The following is a 22,418-nucleotide window of genomic DNA, read 5'->3' as shown; positions in this document are numbered from 1 at the left end:
GGATGGCAGCGGGCGGCCCGTCCCGCCTCGCCCGGCCGAGCCCCGCCGAGCCGCTCTCCGCTGGCGGGGCCGCACCGAGGGCCCGCCCGCCGCCCCCATGCCCGGCCGGACCCGGCCCAGCACCGCCGGGGCGGCCCAGCCCGGCGGGTAAGGACGGCACCGCGGCTCTTTTTGGCGGGGCGGCGGGCGGGGGTCTCCTCCCGGGGCGGGGCGGGGCGGAGCGGGGCGGGGCTCCCCGCCGGCCCCGGTGCGGGGCTGGAGCGGCAGTCCGGGCGCTGGTGGTGCGGGGGCTGCTCGGTGTCGTTCTCAGGGACAGTCGCGTTCAAATTAGCCGGAGGGTGAGCTTTTAATTAATTCTTCCCCCTCCCTCCCTCCCCAACTACAGAAGGATAAACTTTTCAGCGCATCAAACCGGACAGACAAATCTTTTCCAGCTTTCCTTCTGCTGAAATGGTCCAGGCAGTCAGGTTTGGATGCTCCGACATCCAGCGGCAGTGAAAGCCAAAGGCATGTGCGGTTCCTGCTTTCAGTGAAACACAGGCATCACGGTTTCAGCTTTAGAAATGTGGAACGGTTTCCAGAGGATTCATGTCACTTTGAGGCTTTTACTGGAGCTGTAGAGATAACGGTGTGAGCTTCCAGAAAACACTGGTGCGGGAGCCCACATCCACTACTCTTTACAAAGAAAAGCAGGAATTTTATATCTGGTACCATATTTTTTCTGCTGTTAAAGAGACACCAAAATGTAAGCATTGAAATACTCGGTTTCAGGCTGAGATGTTCTCACTGCTTGGTTCTTGTGTGATATTATACAGAAACGTTTATTTGATGTAAATACGTGCATAACCTGGAGAGTGGAATTTCCAAAGTGTTGCTGTTGCACGTCCTCAGCAGCAACAGAGAAAGATTAGACTGCTTTAAGGAAAACTGTTGACTGGGAGGTAATAAACCTCCTAAGAACAGTCATCTTTGAGCTTTTGTACAGAAACAATAGACCTCTATTTGCCAGAAACCTGAAATCGGGTGATAACGGGTTGCAACTTAATAGCTCTGCAAACGGAGAGCTGAATGTGAAACAAGGTAAATGGAGTAATAGGTACTGCTCACCCAAGGTTACTCAAGCAAGCCTTTACAGAGCCCGGGAGGAAAAAAGCTCGACTGCACTGTTGTTTAGCCATCTGATATGTTTTCTTTCATCCTGAGCTTCCCCCTGGGAAGATGGATGACAGGATTGCTCTGTCTGCAAACAAACAAGTCGTATGGCTGCTCCCGACTTAGTTCTCAGCATTGGAAAGGCATCACGAGAGGAAATCATACTTAGTACAAGCAGCTGGGATGTTGCTTTATAATTCTTTTCTTGGTTTTGACAGCGGCTCCCATCAGGGAAACTGGCTCAAAGACTTGCCATGAAGTGCCCCGGACCTCCAGAGAGCTCGAGACTTGCCTTCTTCCTGGAAAATGCCTTAGCGAGAGAGGCTAGGACTTGGAAAGTGCCAGTTTTCCAGAATCTCACCCTGAAGGTATTTTCCCTTGTCCTTTCTGGAAGTGCCTAAGGGACTCTGCAGAGATGCAGTGCTGGTCCTGCCATCTAATCCACCTGAATGCCAAAGTCATCCCACATGGACTAGGCTTAAGGAATGGAGGGGGAGGAGGGTCTGTATTTGTCCCATCTTACACCTTATTAATGCCCCATGTAAACCAGGTGCTTGCACTTTGTTTTGACTCAGGTAGTTTGGGGAAATCTGGTGGAGCAGGTAAGAGCAGACAATCGATAGTAAAGCCATAAATATGTCGCGTTAGAGTTAATTGTGCTCGACGCCATCTTTGAGTCCTATCTGTTCAGATGGGAGAAAAGGGAATTCACTGAGGCCTGACAGAAACCCAGCCCCATTCCCGGCTGCTAAAGCGAGTTGGTCTGCTACCTTAGGAAGCTACAACACTTAATGGCCCTCTGTGTACAATGCAAACAGTTATGCTCAGCTGCTTCTGTAAAATGCATCAGATTCATGGAAGAATGCACAAAAGTGCCCCATCACCCTTGTCTCTTTTTTGCAATAGTGTAGAAATGCTATTTTCTACCAAGTATTTTTACTACCAAATAAAGCAAAATAGTGAAACGGATAATGCAGTGAGTAATATTAAACAAATTGGTGGTAAATGTTGTCTGTTCTGTGTAGCTGCTCGGCCCTTTCAGTTCTCCTGCAATAATGTTCAAATATGTGCCATGGGTCATGTGGCATTGTAATGGCAGCCGGAGTAAAGTCCTTCCTCTTACCTGAATGCATCTTCAAGTAAGATACAAGAAAGAAAGAACTGAGTGCATTTTGCCTTGTGCCTTGGGGGAGTCATAAACCTGGCTTCTGTGGTCCCAACGCTAAGCAGAGTCAAGGGCTGTTAAAAAAGAAATCTTGCAGAGTAAATCGAAACCTGCTCCTGACTCCAGTTTCTCTCTCCCTGTCGAGGCTGTCTGAACGAAACACGTGCTGCATTGGAGGCTTTGATTTTCTCAGGAGAGGGAAATAACGAGCACACTCAGCACCTTGTTTGTAAGAGCTCAGTTTGGTGGTTCATACGGACTGTGCAAGGGGAGTGCTGGGTGCTTCCCCGTTCAGTACTCCAGTACAATCCAGTACCGGGCCCTTGTAAGCACAGCTAGAGCCTGACTGGGTGGGCAACGCGAATGAGTGCTTTAAACTGCTCCGAAATTTGCCCTTCCCCTCACTCTGTAGGCACAGCCAACAACTTTCTTCATTTCAAGCCTCCAGACATCTGAAATGTTAATTAGAGCACTTAGAATGATTGGAGTCTTCCTTTGGAGATATGTTAACAAAATCATCAAAGCACTAACTGTATTTTTCTTCTAACTTTTTCTTCCCCTCAGGGCACAGATATCTCGCTGTTGTGTTACAAGAAAGCGGTTCTCTGGATTGCAGAAATAAGTTCTCAGTTCCAGTTTTACCCTGAAACATTTGCCTTAGCTACCAGCATCCTTAACCGGTTATTGGCATCAGTGAAGGTAGAGAATCCGTCAGCTTTTTTTTCTGGCTAGATTACTGATTGGGGATGTAAGGAGTACGTAATCAGTTTATACACGAAGCAGGTACTATGTTTGGCAGCAGATTTAGGGAGCAGTTGCTGGGGGAGGCTTTTAAGCATATATATATATATATATGAACTCAAGTGTTTGATGAAGTTCCACTGATTTACAGTCCTTGGTAGAAGTGTTTGTGTCAATTGTCCAAATGCTGTGATAAATACAAACAACTCATTATCATCTGGTTGTCTCTGCTAAACAGAAAACATTTGCATTATCACTTGTAATACTTTAGTTTTGAAACCACTATTTTTAAATAAACCGTGGGGCCAACTTTTTCTGCTGTTGAAGCAACCACAAAGTTATGAGTTAAACTGAGCCTTGCAGCTCTCAGTTCTACTTAGACCGATAATGGCATTTGGCAAAAGCATATTAACTAATAGCTAAGAAGAGGAATAACATCACATTGTAAATACTGTGGCATTGCGTAGTCTAAAAATTGTGGGATACGTGAATAAAAAGTGCACCAGAGGAGGATTTATTTTGTTTCACTTTGGATTTCCTTGCTCTGTTTCCAGCTTCAAATTAATCTTTCTGCAGCTAGATTAATTCAGAAGCAACTGTAACTTAAATGAAAGTTTGAAACTTGTGCATCTGTCATAGAATGACAGTTATTTCCCCCAAGACTGTTATCTTCTTTACTCAGTGTTTTCTTCTTCTCCCTTCAGGCCCAATTAAAATATCTTCAATGCATAGCAATTTCCTGCCTTGTCCTTGCAGCAAAAACCAACGAAGAAGATGAGGTCTGTATGTTTAAAATTGAACACGCTAAACTCATCTTTTGTGTTCAAGTTGTTCACGTTTCCAGGTCTTTCAGCAACTTGGGCATAATGAGGAAGTGCTAACTTGTTTACCCTAAGTAGTCCTTAAGGGGTGACAGTAACGTTTTCATCGTTGCTTGGAAGAATTGTGACCTTTATGGATGAAGGACTTGTGTTTGCTTATGTAATGGATGTGTTTCCCTCCTCCTGCCCTTAAACCTCTCTCCCCTCTTCAGAATCCACAGCTCGCAGTAAAGCTTAGCCTGGGGGGGACAGTCAAGATGCAGACGCACAGTTTTGTGCGCACAACATCAGAGTGCTGTAATTCCTTGTTATAGGTCCTGGGAGGGTAAGGTAGGCGAGACAGAGCAGAGGTTCTTCAGAGAAAGCTTAAGATAGGTGAGTTTGCTTAGAGTCGAAACTGGTTTCTGAACCTGGCAAGGAAATGACTCCGGTCTGCACCTCAAGGTGAGCGTGTAAAATCAGCAACTACCCATGTAAGTGTGAGATTACACAGGATAACCTCTCATGGCAGAATTGCACTGGTAGACTTCTTCAGACACTTACAAACATGAGCCAAAAGCATTTCAGATTGCATTTCTCCTCTTGCCTTCATTCTGTTTTGAAAAAGAACAGGAAACCTAGGAGTTGGGAGTCAGACATGCATGTCTCTTTGAACAACTTCTGCCGTAGTGAAATGCTCTTCGTTGCCTTTCTCAGGATGCGTCACACTGAGGTTATTCTTCTTTTCCCCTCAGCTAAAAAGGAGAAGCTGAGTCAATGACCGCAGGAAACGACAACCACAGAAGGCCCTGTAAAACAGGCCAACAGGAAGCCTCCTTGTCAGAGGAGCAAAACTAACGAGGCTGGTAGCAGGGAACATGCATCACCGATGCAGCATTAAGGAGGCTGAGGGTGACCCAGGAGGTGAACAGCATCGTTTTTGCTGTGGGTTCATAGCCAGCTGCACTGTGGCGAGCATGGACCAGTCTTCATTTAGGATGGGAGTTACCTAGGAAAGTGGGTCTCCTCAGCGAGCATTCTGCTTAGCACTTTGGCATGCATATAAACTTGCCAGATCCCTTTGCAATACAGAGAAACACACACAGCACTGCATAGGACGTTGGCTTCTTTATTATTTTTAATTTTTTTTTTTTTTTTTTTACAGGTAATACCATCGGTGAAGATGCTCGCAGTGCAGAGTGGTTGTAAACGCTCTCCAGCTGAGATCTTGAGAATGGAAAGAATTATACTAGATAAGCTTCATTGGGATCTTTACACAGCAACACCAATGGATTTCTTAAACATTGTAAGCACTAAGTTTTGCAAATTTTTTTTTTCTTTAAAGAAACAGCTCCTTATCAAATAAGACTAGAAAACACAGATGCACACACATACACACACCCACACATCCTTCCCAAGATGCTTTGCAAACTACCTGTTCTTAGCTATCTGCAAGTCTTCTGAAGAATGTTAGTGATGTTTTTTATTTATTTTTAAAATTTTCTACTATTAAAACCTTTTATTTTGCTCAAAAAATTTACCCCCGTCTTTAAAGGACAACTAAAATGGACATTAAAAAGATTCTTATAATGCACAACTATACGCCATTTTCATTTTTTTAAATACACACTGCAAAAATATTTCTAACTGTTTCCATTCTATTAATACTGTACATAGAAAGCTGTCAGAGTTTTGCTACATTTCACACACAGGTTTTTTATTAAACCATTTTCCTTTTCACCCCACTAAATATTCACCCTTGTTTTAGGCAATGAGACTACCCCAATCTGGCACTTAGTTCACATTGCAGTTACTAAACATTTGATAGAAACAATTAAACTTTGTCTTCAAGAAACGATCATGTGCTAGTAAGGCAAAAATCATGTGATACGAACACATCCTGGATCCCTTTTTTAAGGTTATGTGCAAATATTAAGCCATCTTAGGCTGCTGATTGTGAAAACTGCCTTTCTTAGGTGCTTGTTTCCTCAGGAAATTCAGAGTGCAGTCATTATTATTGGTTTTACTCTATACGTATCTGCTGGCCTGAATTGAATCTGCTGGATAGCAATCTGGATAACGTAGAAACTTCAGAAATTGTTAGGAAACACAGACCTTGTACATTCATTATAAGCTCAAAAAAACAGTTCAATGGTTGGCAAGTACAAACACAAAACACAAAAAAAAAAAAAAAGGAGGGGGGGAACCCTTTGGGCTTCCTGATATGAGATGAAATTAGTCTGTACTTCTGCTTGATAACATATGAAAACATACAAAGTTCACTAACCTCTGCTTTTTTGTTTTTTTTTTTTTTATATATATATATATATATATATATATATACTTTATCTTCTCTCCAGTTCCATGCCATGGTGATGTCCAACTGGCCCCATCTACTACATGGGCTGCCTCAGATGAATCCTTCCCGCCATGTTGCGTTCTTGACCAAACAGCTACAGCACTGTATGGCGTGCCACCAACTATTGCAGTTTAAGGGCTCCACATTGGCTTTGGTGATCATCACCTTAGAGCTGGAGAGGCTGACTCCTGAGTGGTTTCCTGTTATTACTGATCTGCTAAAAAAAGCACAGGTAGGAATCAAAATGGCCTTTGGTCACAAATCTTGAGGCCAGGACACTGATAAATTAATAAAGCGCATGTGTATTTACAACCAACATTGCACTTTAGCAGCCTTCTGAGAAGCATGTGTCCGTGTCCTGCCTTCGCTGCAGACCTTGCTAGTGCTAACAAGAGAGGGAATAAAACTGCAATCAAGGGCTGGGACTGGGGAGAGGGCTTTCCCTTTGGCAGGGAAGGGAGGTTTCCAAATTGCTTGGCCACAGATAGCTCCCTGCCTGCTGAGCAAGGAGAGATTCTCCCACAATGGGAGTGTCTGAGAGCACCTAAAAACCTGCCCGCTGTGTCCCCAGCCTCCCACTGAAGACTGCGAGAAATTCTAAGTACAGTTACATTAAATACAATCAATTTGGCTGCTAATGACACACATTAAAGGCAAGCTCTGTTTTTTGGGGTTTTTTTTTTAAAGCTTTTCTCCAGTTCCATAAAACACATGCCTTTTAAGAGAGCATACCTAGAAGGCTAAAGACCCAGGCTGTCACCTTACCATGAATTTGTCTGAAATAACCTAACCTCCTGCTGCCCCTCCTGACTGTTGTCGCCTCCTAAAAAGAGGGAGCGCTTGCCCCCCTTGTATGTAGTAGCTCAGGAGCTTGTGGTTACCTGTTTTGCATCAGGGCCAGCATGCACATTGCTGATACGCATCTGTTGAGGCATCCAGTACAGCCTGTCCCTGTCCTCTCCCTAATTACAGAGTTACCAGAGCAGTGGCCAGAAGAGAGAGTAATTTATCATGAACTTACAAAAAAAACTGTATCTTTCCTTACAGGTTAACAGCACTGAATTCATCCACTGCAAAGAGCTTGTGGGTCAAGAGCTAACGTGCTTGCAGCCATCCAATGCTGTTTATATCTTCTATCCCATCAGCCAGGCCATCCAGGGCCATCCCAAGGCAAGGCTACCCTACCACCACCCTTCTGGATTGAAGAATTCCCATCAAATGAGGTTGAGGGTTGCTGTAAGGCAGCCAGTTTTAGTACCTTTCACACCTACCACAGCCCAAATTCCTGATGACACCATGGAAACCGATGAATACTACGATGGATTCAGACACCTGTACAGTGAGGATGGGGGAGTGAGTGGTGGGAGGGTGAACATGGGTGGCTCGTGCCCTCAGCTGAAGGCTGGAGAAGGCAGCTCCCCCTGTCCTCCCTTACAGCCGCCCGAAAGGGACTAGTGGAGAATTACTACCTTGGAAACAGCAACTGCAGAACCAGTAGGTCCCAGCAAACAGAACAGCCAACACACCAGAGCAAAAGTGCTGCTGTGGTTTTCAGAGGATAATGACAAATCGGTATCTTTCTATTTTTTATGTCCTTCCTAAGCAGTGTGTGCTACCCCTCAGTTTTTAACATCATGTAAACACAGAAAGCTGGGGAGAGGAGGGACTTGGTCACAATCCTACAACTCAGGGATCAATTTGGCAGAAGGGTACGAACTGCACCAGAGAGAACCAAATGTCTCAGAGTTTATTTTTAAAATAGCTGTGATGAAGTGTGACAGCCTGAGCCTCACTCCATTGTCCTCTTATTCGAGCTAATATGACTGTCCCCATGGGAGAGTGAACAGGAGCTGCTTTCGAGGAAGGGGGAGGTCCCACTGCTGGCTCTGCAAGAGTCGTCCTCAAGTGGAACCAAGGTTTTGATTTAGTAGTGAGAGACTGAGAACCAAACCTTCCAGTTTTTCTTAAGGCCTTGCCCTGGAATCCAGGGGTCTGAGGTCTGTGCTCCTGCCTGCTTCAGCCATTAAAGACCCAATCCCAGTTCCTACGAGCTGCAGGAAATCACTTCTTGTCCACAGTCACCGTTGCCTTGGGCCCTCACCAACCAGCACGTGCAGTTCAGAGTTTTTTTAGTTTATTCTGTCTTACCAGACTGGACAATACAAAATGCCTTTAATTAATCCCCCTCCCGCCCCCATTAGTTTTTATGAACTGCTAATCTCCATAGGAAAGCGGTTTTACAAACTACAAAGGTCAGTGGAAACCTCTATTGCACTTTTAAAAAACCAGCCTTACACCTTCTTTTGAAATAAGTGCTTCTTAGGGTTTTTTTGTTTTGTTTTAAATAGGGCCAGCATTTTCAGGTGCCTGTTATCCTAGTCTGAAGGTGTAATCCAGACAGTACTGGGCGAATAACAGCACCGCACCTGCAGGTCCCTGTCACAGAACAGGAAAGGGTTTCCTATGGACCGGCACAGGCTAAACACCGTGCAGGCGTTGCAGGTAATGGCACAAGATAAATAAATAGGGGACAGGGATGGGACGGGAGCAAGGAGACCCTCGTGCTGCGTAACAGCAGCGCTCATCAGCGCGGGAAAAAAGTTTCTGGCCTTCCTTCCCTTGCTCATCCTTTTACTTTGTAGGAGAGGAATTCCTGAAGGTCGAACCATGCAGGACTGATGTCCTGAGCAGCTCTGTTAACAGATAATGCTTTCTGAAGTATTACATTTGCCAGAAGTGGCACTGAGAACAGGGTGAGCTTTGTATGCGTGCAGGCAGAAAGCCATGCTTTTCTTTTTAAACCTCAGAGAAAGCAGTGCCTGTGTTCCAGAAAGAAACGTTTAGTATCAGAGACTTAGTGCAAGTGACACATGGGAGCAGACGTGACTTGAACCAGCGGTGCAACCGAAGGAGGTCCCATGAGGCAAGTCAGAGCTACTGCACACTGTGAATGCTGTGCTGCAGGGGGGAGCCTCTGCCCTGGCCAGGGGATGCCGAGGCAGCAGGACCCGGTGCCCCGTTTTAGACTGGGGGAGGTTTCCGAGGTGCCCACGCAGCCGGGGGCCAGGCAGCGGCACACTTGGGACTTGTTACTCATTCATCCTGCCTACGTACCACAGGGAAGGCTGTCATTTCGTGGTAGGGCTCTTCCCTCCCCCTGGTGCAGCACCTGCCTTTTCTAACACAAGCTGTGACTTGACTGCCTGACTTTTTGAAGGAGGCGAGTCATCTTTTGTAGTTTTCATTAAATAAAATGTAAGTTTGGTCTGTGTGTTCTCAGTGTGCTCCTTGAAGAGTCCAGCCAAAAGCCTACAAAGGTCCCTGGGATGCTTTTCCTCCCATCCCTTTGCCCTATCTCAAGCCTCTCCATCAGCCGTGTTAACCAGTGGAAATGCTGGCAGAAAAATTCTACGCGGAGTAATTAACGTGCTGTAACTTTATACCACAACCACCATAACTCATGGTTTTTTTCCCCCAGCTTTGAGCCTATGCACATAGTTTCTTGCCCATAAGCTGGATGACACATTAAAAGCCGTGAATAAACCTCCTCTTCAAAACCTCTGCAGATCTATATGATCAATGTTCAAAAGTATACCTTAACGGGAGGGTAATGCTAAAAGATGAAGTCAGTGCTGCTGAAGGGCCCACCAGGGTCCCGTGTTCCCAGTCAGGTTGCAAGAGGCCATACTGGGATGGGAACAGTAAATGTGGAGCCTGCCTGCTCTCCCAGGACGTGCTGCTTCTCTCTGGCAGCACGGGCCCTTTCTGCACGCCGATTCCAGTGCTGGAGTTAGGGTAAAGGAACTACCGCTTGTGCTTGGCCTCAGCGGGTTAAAAGCGCCGCTTACCTTTGTGTTCCCAGCATCGTTAAGACCGGAGCTTCCCACCCTAAAGAACAAACTGCAAACAACAGAAGAAGCTGCTGTTGCAAGAGGATCATTCTTGTTACACAAAGAGTTTTCCATAGCGAGAGGTGCACAAATTCCCTTCTTCCTGGCAGAACGGGGTCTGAGGCTGTTGGTATCTTCCCCCTTACTGGCTGTACAAGTGATGAGTTACAAGACCGACACACCACACGGCCAGGGGACAGCAGTGACGGGAGCCATCATTTTGCCCAGCTGAGTTTCGCAGATGACAGCTATCTCACTTTGGTGCCTGCCTGCTTGGATTGTGCGCGCTGTGCATGCCACAGACGCAAGCTCATTCTACCTGCAGCTAAGCTCCCTGCTGTGCATCCCGTTACCATTTTGCTACACGCCAGTTACTGGCGAGAACGTGCCAGATGCAGCTGGCACAGCGAGTGCTGGCACAGATCTGATGTGTTCAGGGCTAGTTTTGTGAGGATTGCTCTTTTAGGGAATATTTGGTCCCTGTAAAACTCTATAGAACATTTACAGAGTATTTGCAAAGAGCTCTTACGGTGCCTCATCCTGACCTGCTAAGGAAGGCTGCTTCCCTGCTCCCTCGGGGCAGGAGCGCGGCACAGCTCCCCGCCCCGGGCCCTGGCCCTCAGCAGAGGGGTGAGGGCGGATTTGTGTCACGACAGCAGGATCCCTTCCCCTGCAGGGCCCTCGGCCAGGCCAGGCACGCCTCTCAAACCCGGACTCCTTTTGCTGTTGCCTCACTTCAGGCCAGACTTGCAGGTGCCTGAAGCTGACCACCACCTTGTAAACAAAGCTGCAATTACAGCTGAAATCCCCCACAGTAAGGATCCCCAGAATTGTTTTGTCCTTCAAGAAGTTTCCTGGCAGACACCGCTGCTGCGCACGGATGCTCAGATTCTGAATTGGAACCAAAACATAAACCGAACATTAAATCACCCACGGAAACAGCGAAGCCATTCAAAGTCACCCCCCGCCGCCGCCACATCGCCCATTCACCAACCACCAAGAGGAAACCTGTCGCAGCTGACGCGAGTCACCCGGGAACCGTCACACCTAGGGATGAGCTGCCGTGCTGCGGACCAGCGCTCACCAGAGAACCCTCAGACAATAAACCTGACTCGGTATCGCTGCTTACGGTGTGCGTGTGATGACCTAGAAGAAGAATTCATTTACAGTTGCACAAATAAAGAAACTTCTGTGGTCAGAGGATTGACCAAGATACAAGAAAACAGCAGAGGGAAGAGTAATACAACAGTTGTTTTACAGGTTTCTGACAAAATTTGCTGATACACCAAAGAAATGCACAGAAGCAATTCACAGCAACCAGCACCAGGAGCACAGAAGGCTCTTTCAGAGCACCCAGCAGGATGTTACCGATACCAAGTGCTTTCTGATGTGTATAAAGCCTTTTATGTGTTTGTTCTTTTGGGCTGGCTTTATACCTCATTTGCGGGGCTGCCTCTGTGGTTGTTTTGGTTTTCTTGGGGTCTTCGTTTTGTTTTGGTTTTTTGTTTTTTTTTTCTAATTGGCTTTACTATTTTAAATTCAATTTGAACAGTACTTACAGTTCGATTCTTTAAGAAAAGTGCACTTAGATCAAGTGACGCATTACCTCCTGGCAGGTCCCAGCAGCTCCCCCCGTTCTTCCTCAGCAAGACGTGCAACGTGAATCCCATTGGTGACCAAACTACGGTCATGGCAAACGCAACTTAATCAAATCTTCTGAGAAACTGGGGGGGGGGGGGGGGGGGGGGGGGGGCTTTTATTCCCAATTCACCTATCCAGATGGGAATCTAACTCGACAATAGCTCCAAACCGGATTCAAGCTTTGCCAAAGGAATTAGATTGGTTTGCCTCAAAAGAGAACAGAGGCAAGTTTAAAACAGTCATCAAAGCAGCAGCAAGGGTGTGCCATTGCTCAGCTCAGCCTGATGGTCACACGCTGCTCCAGCTTTCCTCCCGTTTGGTGCAGGGCACAACAGGCACAAAGACAGACAGAGCCACCCTAAGTGGACTTCCAGCTCTGAATCCACGGCCCCTGGGAGACGCCTGGCCAGACCCTGCCTGCTTCTCCCCCGGTCCCACTTCCACTGAGGCACGCGGTGCCTCGCCCCTGCCTGCGGCAGCGACGGGGACAGGCAGGGATGAGCCACGTGGGATGAACACGCTCGTCACGGGGTTTAGTCCCTACTGCCTGCAAGTGGCAGGAGTCTCCAGAACTTCCCTGTGTGCCCAGTTTGGTTATTTTCAGGCCACATACCTGGTACTCACCGAGCTTTATTTCCAACTTCTAATTTATGCCAAGGGCATCCAGAGGTTTCAGCGCCGTACAACGCACCCCGGGGACAGGAGCTCAGTGCCTGCGGCAGTCAGTGCCTCTACGCCATCCTCTCCGTCTCAGCAAACTCCTGGGTGGTGATGGAGGCCCAGCCTGCTCAGTGGGAGCCTCGCTGGGCTCCTCTCACACACCCCGCTGTTCACAGCCAGACCCACTCGGGTCACACCACCCAGCACAAGGCTGGGCTACGGGGTGCAAGCTGCCTTCAAACCTCCTACCAAGGACTGGTTTGCTGCCGGTCCTACCCAGCCCCACGGCACCGGGGCAAGCAGCAGCTTGGGGAAGTGCGGGGGTGCGCAGGGGATATCCCACTTTAAACACAGACACACAGGGCAACGGGGTTAACAGAGAGAAACTGGAGTAGCAGTGAGGGTTGTGAATTTGGACACAGCACTTTGTTGTTCCAGTGAATATAACTAGCATACAAAAGGTGTTTTTACAGATGTTTGTTAAACAAGTCAGTTTTGTTTTTATTAAACCCAACTTTGGTACAAGCAGGTCATTCCTGAGATTCATTTACAAGGTTGTTTTAAAACAAAGATCAGCTGGGGCCTCTCCCTGTTCCTGTGTGAAGTTAGAGTAGGGCACAGACATCACACTTTTTTTTCTTTAAACAAGTATTTGCGTAAGGGGAAATCAGTCTGTTACAAACACAGAACTCACAACCAGGAACACTGAGTCTCCAGCTTTAAACTGTCTCCCCTCCGTTAACATATAACATTTACTTGTCCTTTGAAACGGTTCCATTCCCACCTGCCACGTCCCAGTAGGAAGCACCGGGGTCCGGACTGGCCAGGCGGGATTACCCGTCCCCGAAGCAGCGAGTGGGGAGGTGGGCAGGGAGCTCTGGGGAAGGGGTTAATTGTAAGGCACGCGTGTGCAGCCCTAGGAAAACTAAACAAATAAAGGTCGGGGGACTTTGGTTATAAAACCCGTAAGTCTACAGAAAAAAAGCTGCACGGAAGAGTTATTGCTAAGAAATGTTAAGAATCCAGCTGAAAGGTTAGGGACGTTAGGAGGTTCTCCAGTTACACCCCAAAACCAGACCGAGGAGAGGACACACGGAAACCCCGTTACAGCGGCAGCTCAAGCAGCAAGCTGAAACCTCGCCTCGCGCTAACCCAGCTGCCTCCCTCATCTCTCTGAAGGTCGGTCAGTGTTAACGGCTTCGTGCAGGCTCTCGCCCAGAGGTTAGCGTTTTGCTTTTAGTGCAAGCCATGCAGCAGCCTTAATTAGCGATTTATCTTTTGGCAAGTATCTTAAATTTCAACTTTATCAAGAGATACCGTGCAACTTAGTCCTTGCTATATAATCTCTTCTGTGCAATATATTGCAAGCTTAAAGGTGAAAGCACCAATTAATTTCTTCTGCATGAGATGTTTTGGCCTTAATAAATCTTCTAATTAACATGTCTTCCTGATGTTATGGAGCACGCACTGGGAAGACTAAAAAAGCTACAGAAAGAACAAAAGAGAATCAGTATTTAAGTTTCAGTTATTTACATTAATTAAAGACAGCATGAAAGGTCAAAGAACAAATCTAACGTATGCCGCCTGATAGCGTGGGGGCTGGGTACCTTGGAGACATCTGAATTTAAACCATCGCAACTTGGAGCAGCTCTCAGGGCTGCCAAGATCTTGTTTGGAACTGGTAATCAGAGGATTGATTTAAAATTTTAATGAGAGAAGACTGCTGACCAGGGAAGATCTGAGAAGTCACATGCTACGGAGACACAGGACGGGGAGAGGCGCGGAGCCGTCTCCAGCCCGGCCGGGACCGCGGGCACCACCGACCAGCGCAGGCAGCCCCAGCCGGCTCCCCAGCCAGCAGAGCCAGTGGCTTTGCTCTGTCCTTGCCTCGCAGGTTACGTCCCTCACGGCTGCGCACTTCTCCCTATCGAGCAGCTGAGGACAAGGAGACGAGGCTGGGTTTGGGTTGTCTCCTGAACGGACAGCATCAACGTGTCCTAGGGCCTTGGTCACCGGGCTTGAGCTCTGGAACTGCAAAACACGGACGCTACCTACCTCGCTGCTGCACTGCTTTTATAACAACACTTTGCATTTCTCAGTCTGTTGCAAGCATCTCTAGGAGCTTTGCACAAATATTAATGAATGATCTTAACACTGTTCCTGTGGAAAAATACTTGCCAATGTACATCATCCTAAATCCCCAGGTATCCCATCTTTAAAATGACCAGCTACTCTGCCACCTTAGTTTCCCAATTAATTCTTATGTACCTGAATACACTTTCTCTTCGCTGGCTTTAAGATTTGGCTTTAGAAGGTATTGGGATGGAAAAGGCTGTATAACATTTCAAACAGACCACCTGGTATCAACTGCTAAGTCCGCACTAAAGCTTATCCCTCAAAATAGGCCCAAGTGGCACAACCCTAACCCAGTGCAGGCTCAGACGTTCACCCGCACTCTTCGTCGGGCAATATCACACCAGCTCCAACCACCGCTTCTGGTCAGCTCTCTGCAGGTGGACCTACAGCGTCCGTACAGCACGGTCCCGCAGCTGGGGGAACCATCCCAGCCTTGTAAGAAGGTGGGATGCAAACAAGAGCATGTAAGATGACCAGAACTGCCTTCTGCCTTTTAAGCAAGCTGCGTATTAAATGCAAAAAGCAGAGGGCTCTTACTCAAGCCAGCTCCTGCAGCAATCGCACAGTTCATCTGCACATTTCTAAGAAGATTTCAGAAGCAGCCAGTATCACCAACTTGGTTTTGCTCTTGAAACTGGTGCTGCAGAAAAAGCTCCCATCAGAAGCACCACTTCAGCAAACACTGTGCATCAGCCAAACTCCACGTGGTTTTGTCTTAAGTGCAGCATTGATCTCAGTCCAATACCAAATAAAACCCAGAGAGACCCTAAATTAACTGAATATAGCTTCATATGTAGAAGTGCCCCACAGAACAGACACCAAGAAGAGGCCTTCAGGTAAAGCTTCAGGAGCAGGTCTCTCTGAAAAAACAACCCCAAACTAAAGCTGTGCTCCTTTTTTGGCCTTGATCTAAGCATATGATGTGCTTCTCCAGAAAAAGCGTACAGCTTTGGAAGTACCATTAGGAAACTATCACCCTCCATCTCTGCTCCCTTTTCATCCTACCCTTAAATCACCTCTTTGGGCATCATTACAACAGCAAAACTGCTCATAAATCTGCCCGCTCAGTCACCAGATCCCACAAAGGAGAAGTACAAACAAGCTTAAAGGCAACTTTTGCCCAAATAAGGATGGCAGTTGAACTGATACCTTAGAATTTCTCCCCAGATCACAGATGAGCATACTGTATGATTAGCTAATTGTTAATTAACTAGCTAATTTTAGTTTTGAATGTTCCCAATAGTCAGAAGACATCCTGTGACTGGTAAGCTTTCAATCATTACACATTATTATTTCAACAGAGATCCACTAGATAAAAGAGGAAATCCACTGCTAAATAAACGACACCACAAAAACTCAAAATACATGTGAGATTTAATAAAAGAAAAAAAGTACAAAGTGAGTGGAAAGAACTGAAAGTCAAAAAACAAAACAAAAAACAACAAAACAAAAAACACCCAACACATTCGGAATGACAAAGCGAACGGATGCGGCACGTCCGAGAGGCTGCTGCCCACGCCGGGCAGGTCCCCAAGGCACCTCCACACGCTCCGAGCCAACCACCCCATCTCCACCCCGCGGCGTCCACCACAGCCAGACGTGAATCCTACAGAGCTCACAGCCCCGCAAAACACATTTTAAATTAGAAAGCAGGCAACATACATGATAGTAAATGCTTAAATGATAAAAAAAATGGATCGTTTTCCCCATTAATACCAACCTTTTAAGGATAAATGTATAAAACAGCTGAGAGATGTGTAACTGAACAGCTTCAGCCATTTCTGAAGGGTTTTTCTTTCACTTCTAGCCTACAAGATGTAAATCTTCGGACTGCAGTGAGATTAGCATCACCATGCATTTGTAACTTGTTAAATAAAAGTAAGATACAGAACTACTCTATATACCACATACTTAAATCTTGTCTCAGCCAAAAGGAAAAAATCAAGTACGAGAGAAAAAAAAAAATTACTGAGTCCCATTGGGGAGATTCTGATGTTGACTGCTCTAAAGAACAAGTAACTACAAGGAAAAGGTATGTCCATCACAACGTAAAGTCAATGTATATATCATAATCATCGTTCAAATATTGTTACATACATTCTGAATGTCTTCATCAGAAAAAAAATGGGAATTTCTCCACAATGCCCATGGATTTGAAGGTTTTTACTCTTTCATTGTTATCATCATTATTTGTAACAAACTACTATTTTAGGAAAAAAAAAAAAATTGATCTCTGATGAGCCAGGGCAGAGAGAAATCATTTGCATAGATCTTTCTGGCTGCAGCATGAGATTGGGAGAAAACTATCCACTGGAAAAGTGATGGCAAGGCAGCTGTTTGCATACCCAATACCATCGGTTATTGTTTTATCCCAGCCTTCGTAGCGTTGGCCTTGAGAAGCAAAACAATGAACCAAATAAAGCTGCTTACTCATGCAATTAGTGCACCAGAGTTTCTCTCATTAGCAAAAATCAAAATCCTGCCCTTAATTTGCTACATGATTGGACTGTAGTCAGTGGTAAGCTGGAACTGTCGTCTTGTATGTAACAATAGGTTGGGTTCCTTGTACGCTTCTTTGAGAAAAAACACATTAACCCTCCCCTAACATTTGACAGTTACTCTTTAAAATACGTCTAACCCGGAGGCACAGCCTTAAAAATTACGTGTTCAGCTTTCAGCAGACTCCTAATAAGTGCGCATAATTTTTACTCTTTCAAAACCAGCCTGTTCCAAAGGTACCTGTGAGATCTTCAGGAGGTTCTTTCTTACACTCATCAAGTAACAGTGACATGATTTTCAATATATCTGTATAAAAGGTCAATGTCCATATGAAAAGTTTAACATCTGAGCAGGTATTTAGGAAAAAAAAAAAAGCTGCTTTAATGGGATATGCAAGTTAAAGAACCTCATTTTACAATCCCACAAAATGCTACCCTCAGAGACCTGTAACGGCTCAGATGCAAGGCCGTGCACCTCCATCTGCAAGTCAAATAAGGAATTTGCTGACATCTTAGCTTAAAGAAAAGTCTTAAAGAAAAAAAAAAAAAAAAGAGAAATCCTATAACATTAATAACTAAATAAAATGCACACACTCACCACTAACACTTAGCCAGCCAGTGTTTTTATAAACTCTAAAGACATTATGTGGGGTTAATATAAAATATTTGCTGTCTTTTAGCCTGTTATCTGATGGATGGAGTTGGGTCCAACTATTTTTCCATGACAACATCGCTAGTAAGTCTCTATTCAGTTATCATCCTGCCTTATCACGAAATGGTTTGAGTGGAAAAAAAATAATATTGATCCTAATTATTCCTCTAAGCTCGGTTGCCCAGGAAAACAAGGCTGTGATTTCTAGGCATGAGGAGTGTTAAAGGAAGCACCTTCTAAGAGGAACAGAGCCTATCAGTATAAATACGGTGCATAGCTCAAGATCAGGGGATTCTCCTTATTAGGCACATAATAAGTTTAAGGTTAAAGAGTAAAAGTAAAGATGGCCACTTAAATAATTTTTCCACAACAGTAAAACACATTGGTAAATGACAAGTGAAAAGTTACACAAATCCTGTAGTTCCACATTATACAACAAACTCTTAGGAAAAATCTTTCTATATAAGTGTTCTACTTTAGCAGTAAAGAAAATTCAAAACATTGTCCCATGAATTTTATTAACCACTCTCTCTCTCTCTCTTTTTATATATATATATATATATATAAAAAATAAATGATGTAGAAAGTGTTTAGAGTAATTCGGGATTAAAATATATAATTACTGGAATGAGGGTTACTCCAACTAAGATTCCCAGGGCAGAAAGTCTAAGCACTGGGTTTTTCCACCCATCCTAAAAACTTACTCAAATCGATAATTTTGTTAGAAAAATAAACATTTCAGCATTCTTCATACCACTCCTCACATTTATGCATGTACAGGGGAAGGCAGATGAGCCTGAAGCAGTCACCTTAGCCAATTAAAAAAAAAATAAACCTAGAAAGCAAGTATTTAGCTGGTGGGTACGATGAGTTCAGACAAACAGTTACGGTCACTTTATACACGGCTGTTCAGTCACTGGGTTTAAAACAAAACATCTTACTTTAGGGATTAGTTGACTTTGTTTAACAAAATGTACATGGTAAGGTTACTTCCTTAAAACCTCCTGATAAATTCTGTACAGATAACAGCGAGTCGTTACACCGCAACCACCGAAGATGCTCATTTTCTCTTTCACTTTGGTCCACTCACACAATGTTATGAGAAGGGTCACAGGGTGGGAAACTCAAGCAACTTAACACATGAAAGCACCAAGTCCACTCTTGGCCTGAAAGTCTGTGTGTGATTAACTGAAAGAAACAAAACATAAAAAAGCATGAATTAAAGTTATGAAAATTAAACAAAAGCAAAACGTAGTGAAATATGTTAAAAAAAAATAAGGAGGAAGAGAAGGGCAAACACTGCTCTGAAGACTCCCAGAGGAGAGCAACCCCCCGGCACGCTGGGCGCTGTGCCACAGAGCACGACCTGCTTGGCAGCTGCAAGCACCAAGAGAACCTCAGCACAAACACTTTTACGTCCCCTCGACACCTGCAATTCTTCCATCTCCATTTTTTACTTACTGAAGCTGCTAAAAACACTGTGTTGAAACAGGAGACGATAAAAGATTCAACTAGCTCTTCTTAAAATTGAAACGAGAAAAAACACCCCCTCCCCAAGCTCACGATATATTGCCAGTTCCTGCAAGGTCCCAACATCTTGCCCATAAACCCAGGACGCGCGTCCACTCGCATCCCCATCCCCTGGGCAGCTGTGGGGGCTCCTCCCAGCAGCGATGCTCCCCTGGCATCCTCTGGGTCCCGCTTCCCTCGCGCCGCCCTGGGTGGGCACCTGCCCCTGTGCAAGCAGAGGGCGAACCCCGAGCTAGTATTACACGCAGCTCTGTAAAGCACCGGCTCCCCGTTTACCAAAGCCACGGGCACAGCCTGAACCCTGCGCTCTGCCAGGGGAAGCTTTGCTGCCGGTCCCACGGGAGGACACTGCCTGCCACCAGCTCCCCAGATCCCAGCTGCCTTCCCGTCTGGTTTGGTTGAAAGATCTCGGTAAGAAAGCTGGCAAAGACATTCCTGGTGCTTGCTTGGGAATGCACAGATCCTCTTAATGCCCATGCGGTCTGTGGGGTTAACGTCAAACCGACTGGCTGGGATGCAGCAGTGGGATGGTTAGGGCTGTGCTCTCTGACACACAGGTTTCACAAGACCCCCAGCTCCTTTTGCTACCTCCCAGATGAAGAGGGGGTCTGGGAAGACAGGTCACTGGCAAGGGCAAGGGGAGGCACCTTCCTTTGAATTTTTTATTATAAATGTTGTTATCCTGCTTGAGGATAACCCCCAAATACTGCATTTTGAACTAGCCCACAGGTTTGCAAAAAAACCCAAACCAAACAAAAACCAACCCAAAACTCAGTCCAAAACCACTTTCTCTCCCTAATTCATTAATTTTATTCCTGGTGATGGTGCACCTCCTCTAGCCATGCTCCGGAGCTGAAGATAGCCCCCTCCCAGCCCCAGCACCTCACGGGGGTCCCCACTGTGGGTGCCCCTCCGTCCTTCGCATACCACCCGAGCTGCCTTCTCCCAGCCCCACTTCTGACGGCGGCTGGTTTCTCATCACCACCCAGAAGAGGAAGAGCATCCAGACTCACATCTGCAAGTGGGTTAAAACCAGCAAAGTGGAGGAAACCTATTTCTATCGCAGACAGACAGAGCGGAGGGGAAGCTGCAGCATTTCTGCCTGGCCAGCGCACACACACATCACCACCAGAGCATCCCAGCGACCGGCATCGCTCGCGCAAGTTAACAGCGTGTGGTTTGGTCTGCTCACCTTCTTCAAAGCAGACCTGGGCCCCAGGCTGCCCCGGTATTCAGCCTCTAATTCATGTGCAAGTCTAGCTGGATTAAACTCTATTTTCAGCAAAATATTTTACAAAGAGTTTTGGACTCTGTGCATGAGGTGGGACATGCCCAGAGCATGCTGAGAAGTCTGCAGAAGAGAGTGCTTTGGTTTTGTTTTAACACCAACACATTTACATTCCGAGGAAATATGTTAAATAATATGCACTGTTATCTTCCACAGGAAGAAACAAATTACTAGCACGTCAGTACACAGAATGAGCTTCTCTAGTGCTGCAGTTCACAGCAGAGAAATGACAGAGCACAAGATCTCATCAGCAACGTGAAGCCAAACGTTGTGCTGTCAAGAGCAAACCCGGGTGTTGCTACTCTTGATGGTCTTTTTTTTTCTTTTCATCATTCAAAGGCTCAGAAAGCATTGCTGCCAGCCCGGTCTGGATTTGACAGAATGCAGTTCAGACTCTTAAGCTCCTTCACGCAAGGGGAAATGGGAAATGACAAAAAATGCTGGAATAACAGAACTACCAGCTTACATGATGGCGCTCCTCATTTTGCTCCCTAGCCAGTGTTCCTTGAAGACTGGCTTGAATGGAAACAGGATGACCCTCCCACCTTTTCTTCCTAAACCCGTTTGCCCCATTCCTGCTCTATCATTACACAACCAGGCAGCTGAGAGAGCATTATTTACATGCCCTCGCTCCACAGTCTTGCTGGCTTCAGCAATGTCAATTAACTTGCAGCAAGCTAAGATAAGAATTCTGCCTTCAGGGGAAAAGAGCTTTCTCGTAGGCAGAACTGTGTCTTGGAGCCCTATTTCACACGGAGCCCTAATGAATTTCCAATGCATCTTCACTCTAAGCTGCTGTTTCCTTCTTTACAGCTCTGACTCTAAAAATAAAGTAAGTGCACTATCTAAAGAGGGCCCTGAGCCTACAGATCACCGTGAGGTGGCACATGACGGGGGACCTCATCTGTAAGACATTACAGCTGTGTCAAGATTGTCCCCACTCCTCTGCTGGGGAGAAGATGCAGCTTATTTCTAGTCACCTTCCCGTCTGTCCTCCGGGGCAGACGGCTCGCAGGATCACCCGAGCTGGCTGTCACAGGGGCAAGGGCAAACCCCACGGGACACTCAGCCTTTAGAGAATGGCCCCAAATTGCAAATCCCTCCCATCTGCAGCCATCAGGGCTTCCCCAGGGCAGTGCCCAGGCGCAGGTGGACGCTGTCTCTCCTCCGCTTTAGGCAAAGAGTCAGAAGGGTAGGAATTAGAATTCCAAAATCCCCTTTTCCATTTGCTGTCTAGGCAATTGACCAAACATTAAAGCATCTGAGCAGACACCCAGCTTCCCAGCGGCAGAGGAGAAAGACTCAAGTTCAGTCACTTACTTTTTCTTGTCTTTGTCCTTCTTCAGCGGCTGCTGTGAGGTAGCCTGCAAGGATTGGGACTGCAAGGTTTCCACTGCTACTTTCCGCCTGTTGAAGGCGTTCATCTCTTCCTCCAGCTCCCTCCTCTTCTCCTCCACCTTCCTTTTCTCTTCCTGGTGTATCCTTTTTAAGTGTTCAAATTTCTCATGCAGCTGGTAAGAGACAGACCCTCTGAGCATTGCATCCATCATGACCGTCAGGCTCCCCCGGAGCCACAGTCGCACCTCCCGCACGAACCCTCCCCACCCCACAGAGACTGGCCAGCTGGCGGGGTACGGCAGCCAGCGCCCCTGCACCGTGCAAGCCCCTCGCCAGAGCTGACCTCCGGGCAATCACAGCCTCTTCACCAAAAGCAGTGAAGACGCAATAAATTCAGCTCTGCCTGACACAACGTCTCAAATGGGAGAAAGCGTGAGCTCTGGATAAGTGCACCGAGGATCTCAGCTCAGTCTGCAGCCCTGCCGTGGGGCTGTGGGCATTGCAGGTTCTTTTGATCCTCGCTAGTTTTGAAGATGGTCCGTTTATGTCCTCCCCAGTCATGGCAGCT

The 22,418-nt window shown here is 46.4% G+C and overlaps 2 protein-coding genes across 6 annotated transcripts in view; one reads left to right on the top strand and one right to left on the bottom strand.

Moving 5' to 3' along the window:
* Positions 1 to 22: 22 nt before the first annotated feature.
* On the top strand, positions 23 to 5,224 carry CCNI2 (cyclin I family member 2). The gene is made up of 5 exons (XM_087753687.1): positions 23 to 147; positions 1,371 to 1,520; positions 2,882 to 3,016; positions 3,763 to 3,837; positions 5,024 to 5,224. The coding sequence occupies exons 2-5, from the start codon at positions 1,407 to 1,409 to the stop codon at positions 5,222 to 5,224; spliced, it is 525 nt and encodes a 174-aa protein (XP_087609813.1). The 5' UTR covers positions 23 to 147; positions 1,371 to 1,406.
* SEPTIN8 (septin 8) overlaps positions 4,968 to 22,418 on the bottom strand; it is a 48,446-nt gene continuing 30,995 nt past the window's right edge. For 2 of the 5 annotated variants that reach the window (XM_087753683.1, XM_087753681.1), the window contains exons 9-10: positions 21,833 to 22,023; positions 4,968 to 6,434 (exon numbers count right to left, since the gene is read on the bottom strand). In XM_087753683.1, the coding sequence (XP_087609809.1) occupies positions 6,269 to 6,434; positions 21,833 to 22,023 (357 nt within the window). In that variant the 3' untranslated portion in view covers positions 4,968 to 6,268. Of the gene's footprint in view, positions 6,435 to 12,870; positions 13,894 to 15,900; positions 18,883 to 21,832; positions 22,024 to 22,418 lie in introns of those variants that run through there. The other 3 variants (XM_087753682.1, XM_087753684.1, XM_087753685.1) reach the window with 3 other exon arrangements.

Source organism: Nipponia nippon, unplaced genomic scaffold (assembly GCF_047370975.1).
Source record: "Nipponia nippon isolate SJK-2023a ecotype South Korea unplaced genomic scaffold, ASM4737097v1 scaffold_17, whole genome shotgun sequence".
NCBI lineage: Eukaryota > Metazoa > Chordata > Aves > Pelecaniformes > Threskiornithidae > Nipponia > Nipponia nippon.
The sequence above is the reverse complement of the archived record's forward strand: the minus strand, read 5'-3'. Positions and strand labels throughout refer to the sequence as shown.